The sequence below is a fragment of the Salvia miltiorrhiza genome, chromosome 2 (assembly GCF_028751815.1).
Source record: "Salvia miltiorrhiza cultivar Shanhuang (shh) chromosome 2, IMPLAD_Smil_shh, whole genome shotgun sequence".
NCBI lineage: Eukaryota > Viridiplantae > Streptophyta > Magnoliopsida > Lamiales > Lamiaceae > Salvia > Salvia miltiorrhiza.
The window spans coordinates 50637297-50661901 of NC_080388.1; the positions used below are offsets into that span (position 1 = coordinate 50637297).

The 24605-nt window shown below is 35.7% G+C and overlaps 3 protein-coding genes and 1 long non-coding RNA gene across 5 annotated transcripts; 1 reads left to right on the plus strand and 3 right to left on the minus strand.

Annotated features, from left to right (window-relative positions):
• Window positions 1-3849: 3849 nt before the first annotated feature.
• On the plus strand, window positions 3850-7678 carry LOC131012007 (uncharacterized). 2 transcript variants are annotated; one of them, XR_009097161.1, is made up of 3 exons: window positions 3850-3995; window positions 4130-4437; window positions 6953-7678. It is a non-coding gene; the product is annotated as an uncharacterized LOC131012007 (long non-coding RNA). The 2 variants fall into 2 exon arrangements; XR_009097160.1 differs by having other exon boundaries at window positions 7454-7678.
• Window positions 7679-11120: 3442 nt separating this feature from the next.
• LOC131012008 (uncharacterized) lies at window positions 11121-11926 on the minus strand. Its single transcript, XM_057939917.1, has one exon. The coding sequence runs from the start codon at window positions 11748-11750 to the stop codon at window positions 11235-11237; it is 516 nt and encodes a 171-aa protein (XP_057795900.1). The 5' UTR covers window positions 11751-11926; the 3' UTR covers window positions 11121-11234.
• A 5953-nt stretch (window positions 11927-17879) lies between these two features.
• LOC131009681 (uncharacterized) lies at window positions 17880-19984 on the minus strand. The gene is made up of 4 exons (XM_057937092.1): window positions 19685-19984; window positions 18730-19066; window positions 18267-18596; window positions 17880-18163 (listed from the first exon to the last, which is right to left on the minus strand). The coding sequence occupies exons 1-4, from the start codon at window positions 19982-19984 to the stop codon at window positions 17880-17882; spliced, it is 1251 nt and encodes a 416-aa protein (XP_057793075.1).
• An 886-nt stretch (window positions 19985-20870) lies between these two features.
• Window positions 20871-24466, minus strand: LOC131009682 (uncharacterized). The gene is made up of 2 exons (XM_057937093.1): window positions 23842-24466; window positions 20871-21028 (listed from the first exon to the last, which is right to left on the minus strand). Exons 1-2 carry the CDS (start codon window positions 24464-24466, stop codon window positions 20871-20873), a joined length of 783 nt encoding a protein of 260 aa, XP_057793076.1.
• Between the last annotated feature and the right edge of the window lie 139 nt (window positions 24467-24605).

The following is a 24605-nucleotide window of genomic DNA, read 5'->3' on the forward strand; positions in this document are numbered from 1 at the left end:
AATATTATTAATAAATTATCATGAATTAATTACTTGAAATATATATTGTGGACGATATGTTGACGATGTTTTTAGAATTTGGAATCTAGGGCCGACTGGTTAATAGATTGGATTAATGCAATAATATGACGGATCGTATTTAAAGAATTATATAATCAAATAATCTTTAATATTGTTCAATTCATCAAATAATACGGTGCATGGTACTGGAAAAATCTCATAGGATTGAGTATTTTTTTTATAACATTAATTACTGAGTATTTTATCATCAAACCTTTTCAATGAAATATGAATAAAAATAATTTAAATAATCAAGAATTTTGAGGTAATTAATTTTACAATAAATCTATGCAGTCACATTGTGGCCACCCACACACTAATATAATAAGGATAATCTTGATTTATTTAATTTATTTTTTTAAATAAAAATAGGATTTAGTTATTTTATTATATTCTCTATATTGTACTTATTTTTTTAATTTTTTTTGCATTTTTTATTTTTAATTTATTTTTTATAAAAATAAAAAAGTTACCAAAAAATTGCAAAAAAATTACTATAATGTAGAGAATATGATAAAATGACTAAATCTTATTTTTATTTTAAAAAATAAGTTAAATAAATTAAATTATTTTCTACTTAAGTAAATTGTGGGCAGCCACAATGTGGCTGTTTAGCATTACTCTTAATTTTATCTATTAAAACTAATTTCTTAAATGTAGACATCCCTGATTGATACACAAGACCTCGAATTTAGGGGTTGTTGACATATATATAGAGGATAAGATGCTACGTGTACTAAAAATACCACATATGAACTTGTAGCATGTTAGTACTCTACACATGTCATAAAATATTCTCGAAATAAATACTACTAGTAATTGTTATCATCTGTTGGTACGAGTCATAATTACGACCACTACAAAAAAACGTACGATTACCGACGGCATTTTGCCGTCGGCAATAAGGCACGGCCGCCGGTGATAAAGGTTACCGACGGCGTTACCGGCGGCAAATCGCCGTCGCTAACTGGCTCGTCGGTAACGCCATTACCGACGGCGATCGGCCGCCGCCGGCATTTCCGCCGTTAAATACTGCCGTTGAACGGCGGAGAGTTGTCGGAAAAATGCCGTCGGTAATTTTGGCCGGGCGGCGGTGGTGCTATCGCCGGATGTCACCGGCGGTGGTGATTAGCGGCGGCCTCTTGCCGTCGGTAAATAGCGACGACAACGCCGTCGCTAATAAATAATTTGTATTTAAATTAAAATATATTTAAATTAGCGACGGCACAACCGCCGCTAATTAGCAGCGGTTGTTTTGCCGTCGGTAATGCGCCGGTAATAGGCAAAAGGCGGGTCACCGTTTTTGCCGCCGCCGTGCCGTCGGTAATTGCCGGCGGCGGCTTCGCCGTCGCTAATTTTGGCCGCTATTTTTGCGTTTTTTTGTAGTGGACATTATATTTCAATCTAATTTCTTACAGATTTGTTTTAGTAATTTTTTCCTCAACACATTTGTCAGTTCCCGAATACATTCTATTTATAACATTGGCTCGAAATTTGACACTAAAACTTATACTCCATCCTGTTCAAAATTAAGAATATATTTTAGTGTCAAAAATATATTTGTAATTAATCCAACCATAGCTAGCGTTATATGCAAAGGACATATATATTATTCATCGGGATAACGAAAAGGAACTGGTTTATTAAATTTCGAATATCATCAAAACCAAGCTCAATACGTGTTTACTCAAAAAGGGAAAAGAAAACAAAGATTGAATATATTAGACCTTTAATCAATCATTGGTTTTGTTACTAAAATATCTAATTAGATCTTCTCCAATAATTCAATAAAGAAATATTAGAATCATTCGAGATGCATACACATATAATACGGATCCAAATGTTCATCATATGCGATAGTATTGTTAAAAGGAAAATAATCAAGCAATCATCATAAAATACAAGCTTGACGTAGCATGTAAAGGGACATGAATAATAAAATTGTGTAGGGGTCACTGATTGATTTTAGTTGGCGTAAGGGTCTGATATACTAATGTCTCTGATTTTCAAAGGTGAATATATTTTATGGCCCATCAACAATAAATAAGTTTATTGATTATCATACAACTATTCTAGTTTATAAATTCCTCCAACTACCTAAGTTTCTGAGGTTTTCTTTTAACAAATGGACATTCTTGGCGTCTCGAGCCATCCAACATTATGATTTTTTTATTGATTATAACATCACCTTTATTTTACCTTTTTTCACGATTTTATAGCACTAGGCAGACTCGGTCAAACCGAGTTGAAATTTCAATTAATAGAGCCAAATTATGGTGACTTTAATTACAATTATTATTATAAATATATTCACTGCTTATCTTCATTGTCCAGGTTATAATTCAAACTAAAATTTTGATCATTTAAGAGTGATCATCCGACTGATAACTGTACAAACATCGATCATTCAATTGATTTCAATCCGTCTAAGTTGTGTGCTTCTATACTTATGATGTTATTTAACATGTGGTTGAAAAATTCGCTATAAAATTAAGTAATAAAAGTAAATACATGCTATATATTAAAATATTTATAAATTCGAGTTAAAAAATTCTGCATATTATCAAAGTTCTGACTATATTTAAAAAATAACAGTAAATTTTATGAAACTAAAATAATATTAAAATTGGAGAGAGTGAGTAGAAGACATTGTCCCTTTCATAAGCCACAAAGTAGAAAGAGTGAGGCCACAAATACAGTTAGTTCAACTGTTTGATTAAAGCAGTATTCATGCAAATGAGGACACGTATTATCAATCACAATAATCCCAATGTCGCATCGCTTTCTTATCTTCATCAGGCATTCCACAAAACACAGCCAAATCCTAATTATATATCGATCTTTGCGCCTAATCATTTCATAATCATGACTTTATACTAGTTAACTGCGGGATTAAGTCAAATATACGTCCATAAAATCTAAACTTCTGTCGGTATGCATGTAATTTAAGGAGCATGAAATCTTATATAAAAACTATCCATCTGTTCAACTTTACTTGACCAATTATTTTTCGACACATTTATTTAAAAAGGTAAAATTGTAGTATAACGATATGTTAATATAATGTAAAATAACTATCTAAAAACATATAAAGTCAAATAGGATAACCGAAAAAAAATAATACATATAAACTAAAATGAGATGGGGAGAGTATTTTCTAATAAATTTTTAAAACCATGCATTGATCAAATTAATAGATAGCGCGCTCCAAATAAATCTCATTGTTAATGTTATAGTCCTAAATCATATAAAATTGACAGATCATACTATAAAATTGGTGCAACTCGAACTAAAAATGTTAGTAATTCTTGAAGTTCTTTTATACATGGTTTCTCAGTTTTTCCTTAGATATATATATGTAGCTGACAAACACGTACCCTCTATTTGTAGATAAGTTTAAATAATTTACAACTAATCAATTTTCAGATATATAGTATGTATTTAAATAGATAAAAAAATGGACTTGCAAGATTATTATTGCTATAATTGCACGTACACTTGAAAAGATTCTATTTTACGAATTACCTTCCTGTTCAATTGAACATCACACAGATGTCATTACAAAAATGACTTGTTAGAAGACATGTTTTAGACTCTTGATTAAGGGGAGAAAAATGAAAATATAAACACCTTTCTTTTTTAGGGAATAAATATCTTTTTTGTTTATTATAATGTTGATGATGCAAACCAACTAAAAGCCCAATAACATGAATATGGCCCACAAAATACCCAAGTCTAAATTTGGGCTTTACCCAAAATTAAATAATACTACTAGTCCATAAACAGACACGTGACTCACACGCGCAGCACAAATATCCTCTCTAAACCCTAACGCAAAACGGCGTCGGTTGCTGAAGTCTCGTTTCATCTCGTCATCGGCGGTTGCTCTTCGCAGCTCTTCTTTTGCTACAATGGTGTCGTCCGGCAAGAAGACGGTGACTCTCTCGCCCTATATATATATATATATATATATACACATACATGTAATATTGAATATTGTATTGCTATTTTGGTTAATTTGGATCTATTGAAAAAACGGACCTATATAAAAGAATTGGGGAAATTGCAGAAAAAGACTCATGAGAGCATAAATTAACAACCGGTTGGCGCTTGTGATGAAGAGTGGAAAGTACACTCTTGGTTACAAGACTGTTCTCAAAACGATCAGGAGCTCCAAAGGTTTGAATTTTCTGTTTCAGATTTTCTTATATTGCTTACTATTACTAGTTTCATAGATTTTACAATTTGAATGTGTATGTGAAAATCGAAATGTTGGTAAATTGATTTTGATATCCAACAATTGCCCGCCTCTGAGGAAGTCGGAGATTGAGTATTACGCCATGCTTGCTAAAGTTGGTGTCCACCATTACAATGGGAGTGAGTATTTTCAATCCCTGCTTCTATATACTTTAGCATGCTCCAAATTTTCCTGCGTTTTGTGTAATTTCATTTGTGAAGCTCGGTAGGTTTGAATGTTTGATTGATTTTTTTAGCGCACGAGTGATATCAGAAGCTGATTCTAAAATTTGTGGTCATGTATGCATTTTGACTGCGTGGTAAAGAGGGTAATTTTTCGAGGATGATTTTGGGTCAAAAAACGCAGCGAAAATAATTTTTTTCGAAATTATAAATGAATTAACTATTATTCCATTTCAACGGCATTAACCGCTTCACGTTAACATGATGAGAGAGCGAGAAAAGAATCTCATACCTTTTCGCACTCTGGTTGATGTCGGGATTAGAAGTAATCGGTTGCTTGCAGGGATCCAAGCGTATCTCCTCTATCAAGTCCACACTTTAGCGACTGTGTCAAGCGATTAGTTCTTCGCTAGCAAAACTAAGCACTCTTGTGTTCTAGAGAAATCAGAGAGAGAGAGAGACCGAGCAAAAAGAGCATAGAGAAACAAAACAATGCGGAAGACGTTTTTTAACTCTTGCAGAAACGATCCCAATTGACGCAATAATTAACTCGCTTAATTATGGAATTAATATCTTTCTGCGGTTACGTCTGCAGTAGGACAGCCGCCTATTTCCTTCTTCAATCCGGAGAGTATCTGGATATCTTATATCCGGATACAGTTTTATATATATATGATTTTACTAGATTTAAAATTAACATTCAATAAAACTAATTTAATTGAATATCTAAATTAACTCATTAATTTAGAACAAGTCTCAATTTAATTAATCGAATTAATTAATTAGATTTAACTATTTAATCGATTCAATCTGACACATTCTACTAAATTGTGTGTGACCCTCTTAGGTTCACGACTAGCATTAGTAACAGGCTTGTAACACATTACAACTTAATTAATTTATTTGATAAATTAATTCACTTGAAATTAACTACTCCCTCCGTCCCAAACGAAATGTCATGTTTTCCTTTTTGGGCTGTCCCAAACGAAATGTCATGTTTCTTTTTTTGGCAATACACTCTCTCTCTACACTTAATATTTAAATAATTTCCACCAACCCACTTTATCTACTTTATACACATTTCTTAATCTCCGTGCCGAAAAGAAATAGGCCATTTCGTTTGGGATGGAGGGAGTATTTAATTTCAAGAACCTATAAACCATGGGAACATCTAGGAAGTAGCATGGCCATCTAGCACTATGTGAAATAGCGAGTAAACCTATTTTGATTATGAATCGTCATACACGTACGGTCCTTCTATCATCTAATTTTCCAATTGGATATTGAGTATGGAATTAAATCGAAAACTCAAAATAATCCAATAATCATATTTTCAATTGAATTCAATAACTCTTTAATGAATCATAATTCATTATGCCCTGGCCAAGGTCTTCAAGTTATGAACAATGAAAACTATAGGAAATTCTCTTGTCTCACAAGTAATAGATTCTTTATTGAACTAATACAAGATTACTATGGTGTCTCAAGTCAAAGGACTAATCGTATACTATCATAATATAGTAATTCTTATTTCGATAAAACAAATTCCATATAAGAAATTCTATCGGGTCAGTTCGGTGTACTTGTTCACCAACAATCACCCACATATATACACTTACGTCAACTACGTTAATGTTGATGAAACGCAACATTCTCATCTTATGAGTATGTATCATATGTGTGAGCTATTTCCAACAATTCAATATCCTCTACCAATGATTTCTCGAATCAAGTGGTATCTTCGCATAATGTGTTTGGATCTTTGATGAGATCTTGGTTCTTTAGCTTGCGCAATAGCTCCATTGTTATCACAGTATATAGGTACTGGATCAACAACTGAAGGAACGACACCCAACTCTTGAATGAAATTCCTTATCCAAACAACTTCTTTTGCAGCATCAGATGCAGCAATATATTCAGCTTCTGTGGTGGAATCAGCAACCGTTTCTTGTTTAGAACTTTTCCAACAAATTGCTCCACCATTTAAAGTGAATATAAATTAGATTGAATCGATTTAATAGTTAAATCGAATTAATTAATCCGATTAATTAAATTGAGACTTGTTCTAAATTAATGAGTTAATTTAGATATTCAATTAAATTAGTTTTATTGAATGTAATCAGATTAACAAGTCTGGTTCTATATTAAATTAATTGAATTAATTTAGTTAGAGATTAAGTTAATTAGATTAATTTTAAATCTAGTAAAATCAGTATATATATATATATATATATATATATATATATAACTGTATATGGATATAAGATATCTGGATACTCTCCAGATTGGAGAAGAAGAAAAGAGGCGGCTGTCCAGCAGACGTAACCGCAGAAAGATGTTAATTCCATAATTAAGCGAGTTAATTATTGCGTTAATTGGGATCGTTTCTGCAAGAGTTAAAAAATGTCTTCTGCATTGTTTTTTTTTCTCTGATGCTATCTCTCCTCGGTCTCTCCCTCTCTGATTTCTCTAGAACACAAGAGTGCATAGTTTTGCTAGCGAAGAACTAATCACTTGACACGGTCGCTAAAGTGTGGACTTGATAGAGGGGATACGCTTGGATCCCTGCGAGCAACCGATTGCTTCTAATCCCGACATCAACCGGAGTGCGAAAAGGTATGAGATTCTTTTCTCGCTCTCTCATCATGTTAACGTGAAGTCGTCAATACCGTTGGAATGAAATAATAGTTATTTCATTTATAATTTTGAAAAAAATTATTTCCGCTGCGTTTTTCGACCCAATCCCAACAGTGGTATTATCTTATTTGTTAATGTATAATTTGGTAACTATGGATCATTGAGTTTCATGTTCGACTTAATTATGAATATCTATGTCGATATTACTCATTGGTTGACGTTGTAGCTTTATTGAAGTATCTTGCCCGCGCTGAGGAGTCTTGATTCTTTTTCTTCTTTGTTTTATCTGCTTAAATTTGTCAACTTTTTGTATGTTGGAATCTGTTTGTTGTCTTAGTTCAGCATGAAGTTGCAGTGCAAGCTCATGAAGTGTCTCGTTATAGTTCAAGAAAATGGCATTAGGGAAAGTGGATGACGCGTTCAACTCCCTTATCAAATGGCTGAGCTGTTTATTATCTATCCCATTCACAACATTACTTACCTTGTCACCCTAGATGTGACTAGGAATAGTTGTAATGATTTCACTGGATTCAGTTTCTATGAAGGTTGTTTCTCTGATTAACTAACTGTTGGATTACTTTCTCAAATGATGCCGTTATTTGTAGACAATGTTGATCTGTGAAGTGCATGCGGGAAGTATTTCCGGGTATGATGCCTCAGCATCGTACAACACCTATAACCAAGATTTTTCTGTCCTTTGCAAAATCGTTTCATGATTGTTTTGACACGGGTAAATCGTTTCAGGCGACTTTAATTATTTTTGGATAGTTAGTAGGGTAATATCATGATTGTTTTCTGTCCTATAACCAAGATTTTTCTGTCCTTCGTCATACTTTATCTTAATGTTGTTTTTCTGCAGATATTAGTTACGGTTGTGGTGAAGATGGATTTGCTGTGTTATGGATTGCGATGATATTACCCTACTAACTATCCAAAAATATAGTCAGTTTCATATTGTCACGTTATAATTTGAGACTAGCAGAAAAGCAGTGTAAAAGTTTTATTTACGGCGGAGCCGAGTGATATACCTACCACTATATATTAGCTCCCCAAACTAATTATTTGCAATTTATTAAGATGGGAGTGATTACGCCACAAATTTATAAAAAAAAATAGAAAATACGAAATACAATATAAAATTATGATGAATTTTATGAGTAACATAATAAAAAGTGATGAGATTTAAAAAATAAAAATGCGCGCCCTCCCTGGAATTCTAATTCAATAAATCCATTTAATAAAATGATGAATCTAATATAGATTTCTATAATTTAAGAACTGAATTAATTTCTAATTTATCTTTAATGAATTTTTAAGGGGTTTTAACAAATAAAATCACGAACTATTTTGAATTTTCAATTTTAACGTGACTTTTGAAGTGTGATAAATTAAATCACCATCTTTTCAATTTTTGCAATTTTGTTCCTGCAATTTTTTTTCGGTTGGTGAATTGTTGAGTTGAAATTTACATGGATTAGTTCGTCACATAATATTCATGTTACGATGTTGGTTTCTATAAAATTGCTTAATATTGATAATTATATATGGTGCAAATACATGATACAATTGCTTTATAGTTTGAAGAATTTTTTAATTGAAATTGTACGAAAGGACGTCGTTTAGGCCTCAACAAAACGGCATCGTCTTTACTAATCCACGTAAGCTCCAATTCAACACTCTGACGATCGAAAAAAAATTGGGGGGACGAAATTGCAAAAATTGAAAATATGGTGATTTAATTCGCCGCACTTCAAAAGTCCCGATTAAGAATATTTTTGTACAACCACTATCAAATATATTTCATATATATTTTGGTAATTTAGTTTCGTGTACTAAATAGTATTTTTACATCTGATGAACATCAATAGTCGAAAATCTAAAATTCAACAACTCAAAATGTTTTTTATTAATAAATTATATAAAGAAATAAATTTTTTTTAAACACGGCGCGATAAAGACTGATGATTCGAATTCAGAATTTTAGATCTTCGACATTAACTTTCTACCGTGACGACAACGCAGCCAATAACTCAAAATGTTCCTTCGTAGTAGATTATTAAGATGATGTTTGAAAAAGAAATCAAAATGATAGAAGAGGATTCTTTGTCAGCATCGGAAAGGACAAAGCTGAAATCTCTCTAATTTTATTTTTATTATTTTGAGTTGCGTACCCGCAGCGGCTATCTTGCAGTGTGATGTTTCAGTAATTTGAGAAAAGATTTCGTTCGTCCCCGCAGTTATCTTGCAACAAATTAAATAAAATATCTTAAAATTTCGACGCTTTCCCCTATTATTATCGTTCCATAGAATAAGATATGTATATATTTTTATATATATAAAAAAAAAATCTCGCACAGAATAAATAACAAAAACTGTGAATAGGAGAATCTACCCACTTTTATAACATGTCTTACAAAACTACCCACCCAAACCCAAAGTCAAAAAGTCAAAGCCTGACATGCTTGGTTTTTTGTAATGCGTCCAACTCACGTCACTTTCACAATGGATTTAGTTAAACATGACTCTAAATCTGAGGACACGTTAAAATAATAGCAATTGTTGGATAAAAAATTTATAAAATCATATATTATGAATCAAGAAAACATAATAGAGCTTAAAAATTCACTATTATGTATATTATGCAACAAAAAAATATTATGAAACAAATGGCGTAATTAACCGCCACAAATTCATAGCCGCGCATATTTGGTACCGGCGGCTACTGTTCACGGCTATGAATTTGTGGCGGCTAATCTACCCATTTGCAACAAAAAAATATTATGAAACAAATGGGTAGATTAGCCACCACAAATTCATAGCCGTGAACAGTAGCCGCCGGTACCAAATATGCGCGGCTACTGTTCACGGCTATGAATTTGTGGCGGGTAATTACGCCATTTGTTTCATAATATTTTTTTGTTGCATAATATACATAATAGTGAATTTTTAAGCTCTATTATGTTTTCTTGATTCATAATATATGATTTTATAAATTTTTTATCCAACAATTGCTATTATTTTAACGTGTCCTCAGATTTAGAGTCATAATTAACTAAATCCATTGTGAAAGTGACGTGAGTTGGACGTATTACAAAAAACCAAGCATGTCAGGCTTTGACTTTTTGACTTTAGGTTTAGGTGGGTAGTTTTGTAAGACATGTTATAAAAGTGGGTACTTTAAATTCCGACCCAAAACGAAATTAGAAGATCGAAGAGAGAGAGAGCAAGACGTCGCGACTCGCTACCGCTTGAAGGCTTACGTCAGCGGAAGCACAGATGACGCAAGCGGCAGTCAGAGATTCCCCTTCTTACCCTGAACGGCTGACACGTGTACGACTCTAATGTACACGTGTTCGGTGCCAGAAAAAAAGATACCGCCTCTCACCGTCTGCCACTAATTGTTGTGAGCATCTGAATCTCCGTGATCAGCAGGTTTTAAATACTTATTTTTTTTATCATTTTTAAATAAAAAGCGTACAACTATAGTCAAACCGAAATTTTATAAGCATACACACTTGGATCAGTTTAATTTCTCACTGTTTTCGAAACGGGCAGGCGAATTTACTCAAGATTTCACATTTTCTGCCAATATTGTGCTGTCAATTGCCACATTTTATACTATTACTTTTTTTAATATTTACATTGATTGTTTTCATATGCGTAGCACAACAACTGTACGATTAAAATTTACACGGAGATTTAATTGATCAAAATAATTGCGGCATTAGCAGCATTACTCTATTTTCCATGCTAACATGTATGTGATTATAAACGTGAAGTTATTTATCAATATTTTAGTATGAACAAGATGAGAAAACTGAGACTAGTTTCTGAGTTGAGAAAAGAATGTTTAAATGGTAAAATTAACAAATAATGTGATATCTCTCAAAATTACCAAATCTCTAAACCCTAATCCATTTGAAGTCCTAATTGTAGTTTAGTCGTGTACTAGTTAACTAAAATATTGAAGTTGATAAAATCTAAATAATCTCCTAGTTTCCGAGTTGAAATCAACGTAAAAGAATATCGAACATTATTGGAAAAAAATCAAAGAAAGAACCAAAAGATTGCACTCGTTTAAGGGAGAGAGAGAGGGGGGGAAAATTGAAGGTCTGAAATCATGTGTGAACCGGAGGCCTAAACACCGGCACCGTCGCAACAAAGCCACCGCAGGGCTTCAACCCCAAGCTATTATACTTATAGCACTCCGCCGCCACTTCCTCCACCGTCAAATCACGCTTGATCCCCTCCTCCCCGCCGCCGATTTCAGTCGACCGGATCTCCTCCACCGCCGCCGCATCCTCGACGACGGAGTCGTCGTCGTCCACGTGTATTAGATTGAGCACGAGGCGTCCGTCAGATCGATCGGCGAGGAAGTAGTCGTGGCACCTCACTCTCTCCTCTTTGATTATCAGCCGCCCGTCGGTCGTGCAGTACTTCCTCATGACCCGCGGCATGTGCGACGGGAGGCTCTCCGTGCGCGCCAGCCACGAGATCGGTGGCGGAAACTCCTTCTTCTCCGCCGCCGCCGGGCGCTTGTGCCTGCGGGGGGGCGCGAGCGCGGCGTCGACGTCCGATTCGAGATCGGCGCTGCTCTCGACGCCGACGCAGTCTCCGAATGCCGGATCTGGCATGGCGATCGATCGAGAAATTTGTGGAGTGTGTGGATTTGGGGGTTTTGCATGAGCGGTTGGGATAAATACAGAGAGGGGGAAAGGAATGGGGGTTGACAGCTAATCATAACAAATCCGGGGGATTGGGTAAATTTGGATTTGGATTACGATACCTGAAATTAATACATTCTGCTTTCATATTTGTACATGGTAACTTATTATCTGTATATTCATATGGATATATCAAGGCGTTAGATTGATTTAAGATATTTCATTTTATTGGGAAAAAATAAGTAATTTTAGGAAATTCGATTTTATATAGATTTTTTTAAAAAAAATTCTTATTGTGATATATCCGGTTGGAATTCCTTTTTCATGCCGAAATAACACTTTTTTTGAGAAAATCTCTCTACTCTTTTGGTAATTCATTAATGAATTATCTAAAAAATATTATTTTTAAATAAAAATATATATAGTGATAGCCAATGCTTTATTCGTTATAAAAGTATGATATATTGATATATGTATATGTATTCGGGAGTGGTTATTCGGGAAGTGCTCTGTTTTTCGGATGTCAACGAACCTCCGAAATCTGGTATGAATTACTTTCTTGGCTCGGAGTTCAGACGACATTACAACCAAGTGCTAAAGAGCACTTCAACACTTTCTCTAATCTCGGCAACAAGAAAGATGCTACCAGCCTTAGGATCTGCTTGGTTTGGTGCATTTGGAACCCGAGAAATGAGTGCAAATTCAGCAAATTAATCTTCTTGGAGCAAGGACAATCTGATTAGAGAAATCAAAACAAGAACATGGACATGGAGCTCGGCTATCGGTTCAGAACCCGCAGCGAGAGATTTCAAAGCTTGGATGCTCTCCTTTCGTTAGCTTCTAGTTTTTCGCTTTTCCTTGTTCTTTTTCTTTCTTCCCCGGTGGTTGCTACATCTTTCTTTCTCCTTTTCTTCTCTCCTGTACTCTGAACCTGGTTTTTTGGTACTCCTGGTACCTTTCTTTTTATCTTAATTTGTTTTTTCCTGATTAAAAAAAAATTTATAAACCACAATTATTGTATAAAATAAATTCGTTATAAAATAATATATATGAACTTATTGTGAAAAATTATTAATTTAAAAATAATTTTTATTTTATACACTCTCTTTGGCAGGTCGTATCACTTTGATTAAAGCGGTCTTGCAAGCAATACCTATATATCAGCTCTCGTTCTCTTGTGTTCCAAAATCGATCGTGAGAAACCTTAATTCTATCTTTGTCAAGTTCTTGTGGGGTGGGGGCGGGGGGAAATTGGGGTCTATAGCGTGGATTAAATGGGGTGTCTTATGCTCTAATAAAAGTGAAGGAGGGCTGGGGTTTAAGAATCTTGAATGGTTTAGTTGGGCGTCAGTGAGTAAGTGGATTTGGAGATACTTGGAGGGAGAAGAGGCACTGTGGGTGAGGGTGTTGAGATCAGTTCATGGTGATGTTGTTTGGGGGGGAAGGAGGGGCTGGGTTGTCCGGGTGTGGGTAGGGGGTGACCTGGGAGGGAGAGCGAGTGGGGGCTGGTTCTTACAAAATCTATCCCGTTCTATTGGTAACGGGAGGAATACAAAATTTTGGGGTAATAGATGGTTGGGGGCTAAACCTCTCAGGTATGTTGACCCGAGGCTCTTTCGTTTGTGTGTTGATAGAGATGTGTCGATTGAGAAGTTCGGGAACTGGGTGGAGGGGACGTGGTTGTGGGAGTTTAGGTGGAGAAGGCAGATGTTCGGAGTGGGATAAAGGATTGCTTAACGACTTATTGGTGCTTATTTCAGGTGTTGTGCTGCAGCGAGATTTGAAGGATAGATGGCGCTGGAATGCAAATTCTCTTGGGACATACACAACCAAATCTGCTTATGTTGTCATCGCTGCAAAGGAGTCGGAGGATACACCAAGTGTTGGCTCGCAAGATGCGATTGTTAAGATCTGGAAGGTGGCGGCCCCACACAAGGTTAGAGTAACGGCGTGGATATATTTGAAAAATAGGCTTGCAACATGTGACAACCTCCTCAATAGAAACATGAAGTTGACTGTGGAAGAAACTTGGTGCAATGCTTGCATTTCAACGGAAGAAACGGCGAATCATCTTTTTCTATGCTGCCCGAAAGCTGCGATGATATGAAACTCTATTCAAAGCTGGATTGGTATTAGTACAGTTCGGCCAAGGAGTGTTGTGAAGTATTGCACGATGTTTTGTTATTTTGGTAGAGAGAAGAAGTGCCGCAAGTTCCTACAGATGCTATGGGCTGCTACTATTTGGCTCATGTGGGAAAAAAGAAATAAGAGTAGATTTGAAGGTATTGTGTGTGATGTAAACAGATTAATTGGTGTTGGAGGTGAAGGGTAGGAGTTGGGCTAAAATCTTTAAGGTGGATGATGTGGGTGTTAGTTTTGATGTCTGGTGCTCATGAAATTTTTCGTTGGCAGACTGCATCTCGTTCTAGGAGGGATGGTAAACAGATAGAGAGGTGGAGGAATTTTCCTAAGAAGTTGGGATGGATGGCGGCTTCTGTCAGTAGCCGAACTTGCGTGATCTTTAGAGATGGTTTTAGTTGGAAAATGTAGCTTCTCTGTCTTTTGATCTCGTCGGGCCTCTTCTGATTTTGTGGGCTTCAGACGTTTCTTATGTTTGGTGAATTGTAGGGCTGTATGTGTTTTTTTTTGGGGGGATCTTTGGCATCTCTGGTGCCGGTCCCCATTTATTTTTAATACAAGTTATTTTCTGACAAAAAAAAAATTAAAAAATATAATTAACTTAAACTAAGTTCTATTTTCTTTTCTTTTTTAACTGTTTCTGCATTGACGAATTGTGTTAATTAATTCCAAGTATTAATTAGCATTTTTACCAAGGCTACTTGTCTTATTATAACAAGTCATTTAATTGACGATTGATAATTTTGTTAAACATTTCCTCAAAAAAATAATAATTTTGTTAAACAGTGTGCCGAATTTATTTAAATAAAAATATGATCGGTTCAAATAATGGATATGGGTCATGTTATAGTTATGGGTCAAATTGCGACAATTAATCATAAATAAACAAATGCATGTACATATAAATACTCGTATATAAAAATATTTATCACTTTATTATTTTTATCAGTATGAATATAATAAAGAATATTAACAATATTAATTAAAGAATAAAACAAAGGACCGTTTTGGAAGCATTAACATAAATTACTGAAGTAGAGGATTTGAACGAAGCTGGTAACCAGAATTTGAATAAATGAGAACTTAGCAAATTCTGATTCTGCTAGACAGCTCAACATCAACAGTTTCTTCCAGATCCAGCTTATCATTTATCTCTGATTTGCAGTTTTATTAATTCATAGTACTTTTATTACAGGAAATAAATTAACTACTCCAGTATTACAATATTCAAGGGCGTGATTCATACTGGAATTAATTAATAACTCTTTAACTTAAACAATATAATGTGATTGGGTACAAACTCTGTAAATTTGAACAACAGGGGAAGATATATAATTCATACTATACTACTCGTCATATATAGTGTTTATTGTTATATTTTAAAAATATAAAAATAATGGTGGTTAAATTTAATTTAGAAAAGTTTAAAGGTGATGAGAAGTGGACAAAAAAAAGGAAGGATATGATGGTAGAGCATCTCCCGAGGAAGAGGAGAAGAAGCAGAGGCAGTGACAGTATCTGGAACAATTTCCAACCAATTTATATGTGTACAAATAGTTATTGCATAATTTCAGAAATTAAAAAAAAATACAGAAAATTAATTGCATGGTATGGAGATGTGTAGTACAGCTACGTACTACTCCTAGTTGTTTAATGATTGGGCGCCTGCTGCTCGATGCTTGTACGTATTTCCATAATATCCCATTTAATGCAACATAAATATGTGGTCATCCATAAATTAATTAAATAAGACAAATTTTAATTTATTTCATTTATTTTTTTAATAAAAATAGCCTTTAATTATTTTACGTTTTTATTTTTTATTAAAAAAATAACTACAATATAAAATACAATAAAATAACTATTTTAAAAAAATAAGTTAAATAAGTTAAAAAATAGAGTATTTAACTAGTTTGTGAAGTGATTGTTTAGCACCACTATTTAATAAGCCTTTGTTTTTTGTTCTTTTGACAGCTGGAGATAAGAGAATTCACAATATACGTATGTTGTTACATTTTGATTTTGATTTTGTTAATATTTTTATATAATTAAATGGTATTATGTATGTATTACTGTTTTTCTTTTCTACTAATTTTTTAAAAATTCCCTTAGTACATATACTTCCATTTTCAATTTTGTTGCGACTGAATACTTTAATTTTTTTTTTCGAACTTCATATTATGTTATTCAGTAAGTTATGATAGTACTGTGATATACGAACTAAGAGCAATATATAGTTCTGAGATCTTTTTAGATTAGAAATAGATTTGGGGATTGAACCAAACAAAAGTGAGAATTCGAGAGCTTATTTCTGCATTGAACTTTGTTTTTCATGTATTTTTAGCAGTATGTTTTTAATATATTAGTTTTTTTTAGAATTAATTAAGAGAGGTATTTAATGTATAGTTAAATAAGTAAAGCAAGATTAAAGTCAAAATTTCTCACAAATGAGAGTCATTGGTTCCTCAGTTTTGCCACTTGAACCTTGTTTTTATGTATTTTTAGCAGTATGTTTTAGCTTTTAATTGTTACTGAAGTTACCGCTTGAATGATATCAAGTTCGTAAATTTTGATTTTATTTTTTATGAGGATAAAACTTATTAAAAGAAGTACTTTTGTTTAGTAAATGAAAATTCTAAGGGGTGGGATTCGTACTTGTTTCCTATTCTTTTTTATAAAGAAAAGTATCAAAGTACTGATACATAGTATATTGCAAATTAAAACAAGTTTTAACTTTTGGCAAACTACTTTTGCAATTTAATCTTTATCTTATTTTCTTTAGTGAGAAAAATATCACGATCACTTTTTTTTTTTTGAGATGGAAGACAAGAATATTATTACTCTAGATCATGGCTTGCAATATCCTTTAATTAAAGAGAAAAATCTCTAGTTCAGACCTTTTTATACTCGACGCTACACGCATGTTGCGCCAAACAGTGCGCGGCCTCATTCACCGTGCAAAACATATGAAAAACTCCCAGCAAGCAGGTCTCTAGCCACCTCAAGGATCTCACGAATATCATGAGGAAGAAAATCTCGATCATCGTCTGGGCCTGCCATAATCCGGGCTGCCAACATAGAATCTGTGAAAATACAGAACGGAAAAATATCCAGCTCCACACAAAGGGTGATGCCATTCACTACCACCATAACTTCAGCCAGAAAAGGATTAGAAGTTGGTTACGTGCGTTTGGACATAGCTGCACAAATCGCGCCATCACTGTCACGCACAATGACGCCCACACCAAACGAACTAGATTGCTCGTCACAGAGTGCGTCCACATCAACGCGAAAAATACCATGCTTCGGATACAACCACCTCTTATCCCCCAATTTAATACCCATGACAGAACTCATCGCAAAAGTTGGCTTAGCACTCTGGAAAGTTTCCCACAACACTTGGCAGTGCATATCTGACACCAAAACCTTCTCCACTTTCCCTTCATGCTTAGACTTACATTTGTCCACCCAAACCTGCCAAGTCATCAACACCCAAACCTCATAATCATCCACTTGAAATTCTGCCCTCATAGCCTCTACGATACCAGCCAAATCAAGGTGTATCGCCTTCGAGAGTACATGCTAGAAATGTGACTCACGCCAAATAGGTCTAAGTGTCTGGCAGAAAAACAAACTATGAGCTGTTGTATCCCAATTATCACGGCATTGTCCACATAGTCCCTCCACCGGAATATGATGTTCGCGGAGGTTAACCTTGGTTGGAATCAGATTTGACAAAGCCCTCCACCAGAAAAATTTTGCCTTTGGCGGAATAGAAAGGTTCCAAACAACACGACTCCACCACTTCATGTCACGACTACTACTCGAGGGGTGTTGATCATAATATCCCACCGCCAGTAAGTACGTTGATTTCACAGTAAAAGTTCCCCTCGGATCGAGCCACCAAGTTAGCTCATCATCATTCCTATGCTCGGCACAAATCGACACCACATCCAGAGGCTAGAGCAGGCGCTGAATTTTGTCCCTATCCCAGGCCCTCTCCTCGTCAAAGAGGTCTGCCACCCTAATATCGATAGGGGTGTCGTCCTCTTTTCTTGCCAGCTTTATACCATAAGTAGTCTTGGCCCATACATAATCAAAAACCTTTATTTTATGTTCGTCTTCCACCTTCCAAATCTGGCCTCGTTCAATGAGGTCGCGACTCCATGCCAAAGACCTCCAAATATAGGATGTGTTGGGTCGGACCTCCGCGTTCATGATATCTCCCTCCCGAAAGTAGCGAGCTTTAAAAACATGAGCCACCAAAGAGTCCGAATTTTTGATCAATCTCCAAATTAATTTGTGTCGCTAGAAGTGCCTTGTTGAAGCTCTTAAGATGACGGAAACCCATTCCGCCCCATTCTTTCGGGGTACACAAAGCATCCAATTTTCGCCAATGCATATATCTTTTGTCCTCCTTATCCCCCCACCAAAAGCCAGCACTAAGGCGATTAATGTCTTCACAAATTGAATCGGGATGCCGAAAACACTGCATTGCATAAGTGGGTATTGATTGTATAACAGCCTTCAAAAGAACCTCTATTCCAGCTCCAATGAACTCACGCTGATTCCAACAAGCAAGCTTTTTCTGAATCTTCTCCATTATCCAAATTGGAGTTTCTTTTGCCAGAGATGGAACGTAGGGAGGCTGAGATAGTGATGGATACCTGCTCCCGCCTTAACATTCAAGGCCTGCAAAACCTCAGTTTAAGCCATCAAAATACCTTTGATATGTTGCGCCTCAACACCATTAGCTTTAAAGAAGATCAAGCTATCGTCAGCAAAAAAAAGTGGGAAATATTCAGCTCGCCTGGCACAATCGGAACCCCATGGATAACTTGTTTCCTTTGAGCCCTATGGAAAAGAAAAGATATCCCTTGTGCGTAGAGGACGAAGAGAAATGGGGATAAAGGGTCCCCTTGCCTCAAGCCTCTCGACGGCACAAGGTCATCAAAAATGCTCATGTTCATAAGAAAACTGAAAGGCACTAACCTCATACACTTCATAATCACCCTTCGCAAACGGTCCAGAAATCCCAGTTTTTGGATAACGGCCTCCAAATAAGTCCACTCGACCCTATCATATGCCTTGCTCATATCAAGCTTTAAGGCCACCATCCCGGCCTTACCCTCCTTTAACTGGCGAATCTAATGCTGGCATTCGAAACTAATAAGGATATTATCCGTGATTTGATGCCCCTTAATTTAAATAAATAAACATAAATTTTTGATACCGCATTATACGAAGGATATATTCTTTCATATTATAAAAATACTATACCCTATGATCCATGAGAAATATATTTAATATCACCAAACCAATGCTGTGTATGAAAAAATACTAGTTCTCATGAATTCTTTGGCAACTTGCAACAAATTTGAACTTTTTTTAAAAAACTCCTAGAAGGGTGAGGGGTTAGGCAGACCTCCAACCAATAGATAAATCATCAACCAGTATCCCAAACATGACGTTGTCTGAAAGTGACAACGCCTTGCAGAAACGACAAGGATAAACAAAAATAAAAATAGGTGTGACCCAAAACTGGCGACACCCAGAGGACAAACGAAACAAAATAAAAAAGGCAACAAGCCAAAACAAACTAGCTATATCAACATGAAAACTTAAATGAAAGTTAGGGTAACCAAGCTGATCCATCCTAACCAGAGCAAGAAACTGCCGAGGAGCAGAAGAGCCATCGAAAGTAATCAACGTCTGAGTCTGATGCCCTCTCAGTTTCCCTCACGATGGATATGAGTGAACCTAACCTGTCTATGCTGAATAAGTTGCCTGATCCAAACAACAGTATGACGAATACTAGCATGACCATGATGCACAGCAGACATGAGCAAAACGATCGCCGCCGCATTCATCTCAACCCATATATGATCAGAGAAAATGATAGCGAACCTAAGGCCCTCGAGCAGGGCAGTTAACTTAGCCTCAAAACTAGAAGTAGCATCACATAGGGAGCAGAAGGCAACAATGAGGGCTCCACTATGATCACGAACCACTCCTCCGCCAGCACCGTGCTGCGTCTGAGAATCGAAAGAACCATCTGTGTTCATCTTCACCCATGGAAACTGCGGAGGGAGCCAACGACCCAAAGTGGATCGAATGCAGCCTCATTAGGGACTATTCAAATGAAACCTTGTGCTTACGACTATTCTTTTCCGTCCAAAGAAACCACATAACCAAACACGAGACCAAAAATGAAATATGTCTCTTGCCTTTCCTAGGGAAGACGCGCCGGCGGTGACCTAGTCTACGTGCAATATGACAATATCAGTGCTCGTGTGATAAGGTGTGTGCATAGCAGGAAACCAAGAGTCAAAATGAGCCCAAACAATCAATGCAACCTTACTCTACAGAATACATGAAGACACGAGTCGGACTGGGGAGACACACAACACAGACACTGAAGAGATGAGAATCAACAGAAAGACGACCAAAAATCAGAAGCCACAGGAAGACAAAAATAGAAGGAGTAAGACAGTCACTCTAGATATCAACAAACAAAGTCTGCTTGGGAAGCTGTCTCCGGACAAGATCCCAAGCAGAGAAAGTAGAGAACTCACCATGGCTGGTCAGATCCCATTGCATCACATCCTCCGTCCCCATTACAATCGGCCCGGCTCAGAGCAACAATCAAATCTACATGTATATTATGCAAGTCACATAAATCATGCAAACGAGTCTCATCCTAAGTAAAATCATGCCAAAAATCACAAACACATGGAAAGCTGTGACCATTTCCGAGATGACAATATAAGCTCAAGGGGTGATCCCCAAACCATATGTCATCCCAGAAACTAACCCTACCATTCCTCATGGACCACATAATATGGACCACATAATATGACAATGAGCAGACTCAGAAATACGCATCTTACGATACCAAGTAGGACTTACATGAACCGTATAATGAGAACGCTGAGGAAACCTTCCATCACATTACTTAGCCCACAGAGACTCCTTAGCCTGAAAACGCCACCAGAACTTAAAGCTGAAGACACGAACAACCTCAGAGAAGAGACGAATACCAAGACCTCCCTCCGCTAAAGGCATGCAAATCTGCTCCCAGCTCACCCAGTGAATCTTCCGCTGCTCACCTACAAAACCCCAAAAAAATCGAGTAGTCTCAACTGCTCCCAATCTCGAAGGACACACTGCAAAGGCTCCATAACATGCAGGATGTGGAGGGGAATCGCACTGAGAGTACTCCAAATCAGTGCCAAGTGCCCGCCAAAAGAGAGACGACGATGAGTCCAACCAAGGATCCTACTCGTCACCTTCTTTCTGACACCAAGGTAATGAGAGACACGACGGTAACCTTGAAATATCAGAACATCGAGGTAAGTGAAGGGCAAGGTACTACGCTGGAAGCCACCAATCACACTAATACTCTACTCCCACTGCCCATGTTGATCTCCAATGTAGAAACAACTCTTGCCATTATTCACTTTCTGGCCAGAAATAGTGGAATAGTGATCAAGGCAGTCAACCAGACGTTGCAAGGATTCAATCTTCGCTTGCGTGAAGATAATAATATCATCAACATACGAAAAATGAGAAATAGAGAAACCCTATAAGCCGTTCTATACGAAAGATAATAATTTGAACTTAATATTATATATATTAACTAAATCAGAGTCTTATAGACTTAATTTATGGTTGAGTAAATCATAAAAGTAAATATTAGTTCTCTTATTGCTAATGCTAACAAATAAATTTTTGTTTCAATTTCTTCAAAACCAAATATATATGTAATGTGCATATCAACTACGTCTGGGTGAAATTATTATCAGCATATATACACATTATATTGTTCCCATCATGATGACTCGAATCAAATAAGTGAGAACCGAGTCTAGAAGTATCTATAATGATGGATGGTAATGAAGCACTGCTTACCGTATGGGGGATTGAACTAATGACTTCTCATAAGAGAGAACTTTTTAGTGCCTCAACTTTACCACTTGAATTAGACGTTATTGGCACGGGCTCCATCCTTGTAGTCTCAAATTTTGTATTGACAATCCAAGGATGTTTCTTTAATTAATTGGGCCAGGAAAAATCATTTCAATTTATAGTTTCTATAGTTCTTGTAGAGGCAAGAGGTTTTGGGTTCAATTTTATATGCATGCGGTATATATAGTCTTTTCACTTTTGTGTAGATAGTTTTCTCACCTTTGTGTGGGTAGTAATCCCGCCTGCGTGCCATTATTTTTTCACCTTTGTGTGATGGCATAGAGGTCTCGCCTGCGTGCGGATAGCTTATTTAATTTGACTAGCAGAGAGAACGTACGTTGTACGTGTAATTAATGTTAATTTATTTGATAATCTATGATTTAAAAAAATCTATTAATTCATTACTTTTATTAGATAATTTATTGAATGATTATATTTATCTATAAACCTTATCAATAGCTACAGATATATATCACATAGATTAAGTGTAATATCTAATGAATTAATATATTCTTATAAATATATAATATTTAAAATAACCTTAAAATAAAATATGTAATAGGGGTAAAATAGGCAATCCACAAGTTGTGCCTTAGGATGCCTTAAGCTTTTTTATTATTATTATTAATATAGATAATAGATATCTCTTGTATTTCGAAAAAAAATGCATTACACATTATAAATGGCCTCTACATAATATAGATAAGTTAAATGTTTGATAACGTTACAATTATATAATGTTTTGCGCAAAATGCATTACACATTATAAATGACCTCTACATAATATAGATAAATTAAATTAAATGTTTGATAAAGTTAATTACAATTATATAATGTTTTGCACAAAATGCATTACACATTATAAATGGCCTCTACATAATATAGATAAATTAAATGTTTGACAACGTTACAATTATATAATTTTTGCACATGTTGATAGCCATATATATAATTATTGATGATTTCAAAGCTCATGAATTAATTATGGAGAAGTCTTGCGTGAGAATTTCTCAAGGGTCAAAATTTGTAAGAAATATTCAATTTTGAAGGCAACAATTAATAGTAAAAATACTATATATAGATCGATATATCACTGAATGAATTTAAACCTAGATATTGATTTGTGTTATATAATTTTTTGAAAAATATTGTTTGATAAATTTACGAGATATATATATATATATATAAGTGAGTCGAAGTGAATAATGTTTGGGCATGAGTATGATGTTTGATGTTATATAAGTGAGAGTTAAATGGAATTATCAAGTGCTCCTATCGAAATCGGCATTCGGCAACATTTCAATTGGAAATTGCCCTAAATTTGTCATGGTGCAAGAAATCACTATATTTGGTGCAAAATCACAAATTACCATTTAGCCCACATTGCAAAGGAGAAATAATTTAACTACAAATTGTCCTAAATGTCAAGATTGCCGCTAACAGAGACCATGAAGCAGGCGGTCAATCTTACACATACGATATTAATAATTAAAAAAAGAAAAGAAAATGTTCTTCTATTAATTATGTCGACCTACTGTGGTCTGGTTCCAATCAAAACGAGACCTTGCAATCTCTTTGAGTTTTAAATAAAAGATAAGACACATGTCATTTGTTTGATTGATTCAATTTAGATATTAAGAAAAAATTTTAATATTTTTTTTTGGATAAACTTTTTTTTTTTTTTTTGATCGGAAAAGGGAATTTTATTAATCAATGGAAAGGTACCAGGAGTACCCCCCCAAAAAAGGAAAACAACAGCCCACAGAGAGACCGAAAAAAAAGAGGACAAGAGGGATTTGACAGAACCGAGCCCAACATCAGTTTGCAAGAGAAACAGCTTTGAACCAATCTCTGAAGGAAAGATCAGCTCAGCTCCCAAACTTAGAGAACACCTGCATCCAACTCCAAACGTGTGACTTGATCTCAGCTGTTACTCCATCCCTGCTCCACTTACCATGGTTGAACCGAACCTCGTTCCTTTTTTTCCAAATGCACCAGACAGTACAGATCCAAATACCAGTCAGAAAAAGAATATCCTTCTTGTGACCAATATTACAGAAGCCCATCAGATGATTGCTCGCACTTGAATGTAAAGCTGCAGATTTCCCAATCCACAAAAGGAGATCATACCAGACTTCTGTTGTTTTTTGACAGGAGAAGAAAAGGTGATTTGAGTCTTCGGTCTTCTCTTGACAGAGTACACATGAGATGTCTTGGGTCGGAATGATAACGTTCCTTTTCAGCAAATTTTCAATTGTTGCCATTCTTCCCATCAACACTCTCCACGCCGTTGTTTTAGCTTTGTGTGCTGCCGGAGTGTTCCATATGAGAGAGAACTCAAATTTCTTTCCCCCAGTCTCGTTCAAAGCAGCTGCCTTCCGAATAGCTCTGTACGCCGTTTTAACAGTGAACACACCATTGGAGTTTGCTTTCCATTTCCACTCATCGTTTCTCCCAGCCACCAAGGCAAAGTTATTGATATGCGTTTTGAGGTAAGACACCTGTTCTTCATCTCTCGCGCGTAAGCCTCGGATCCAATTCAAAGACCAGACCCACACCCCGTCAATCCACTCCCCCATGCTACTAATTGACCCTTCTTTATTGTTACTCATTTTTGGATAAACTAATAGTATTAAATAAATAAATATAAAGGTCGTACCGCAGAAGTAGGGGTGTCTAAACGGGACGGGTCGGGTACCCTACCCGATTTTTGAGGGT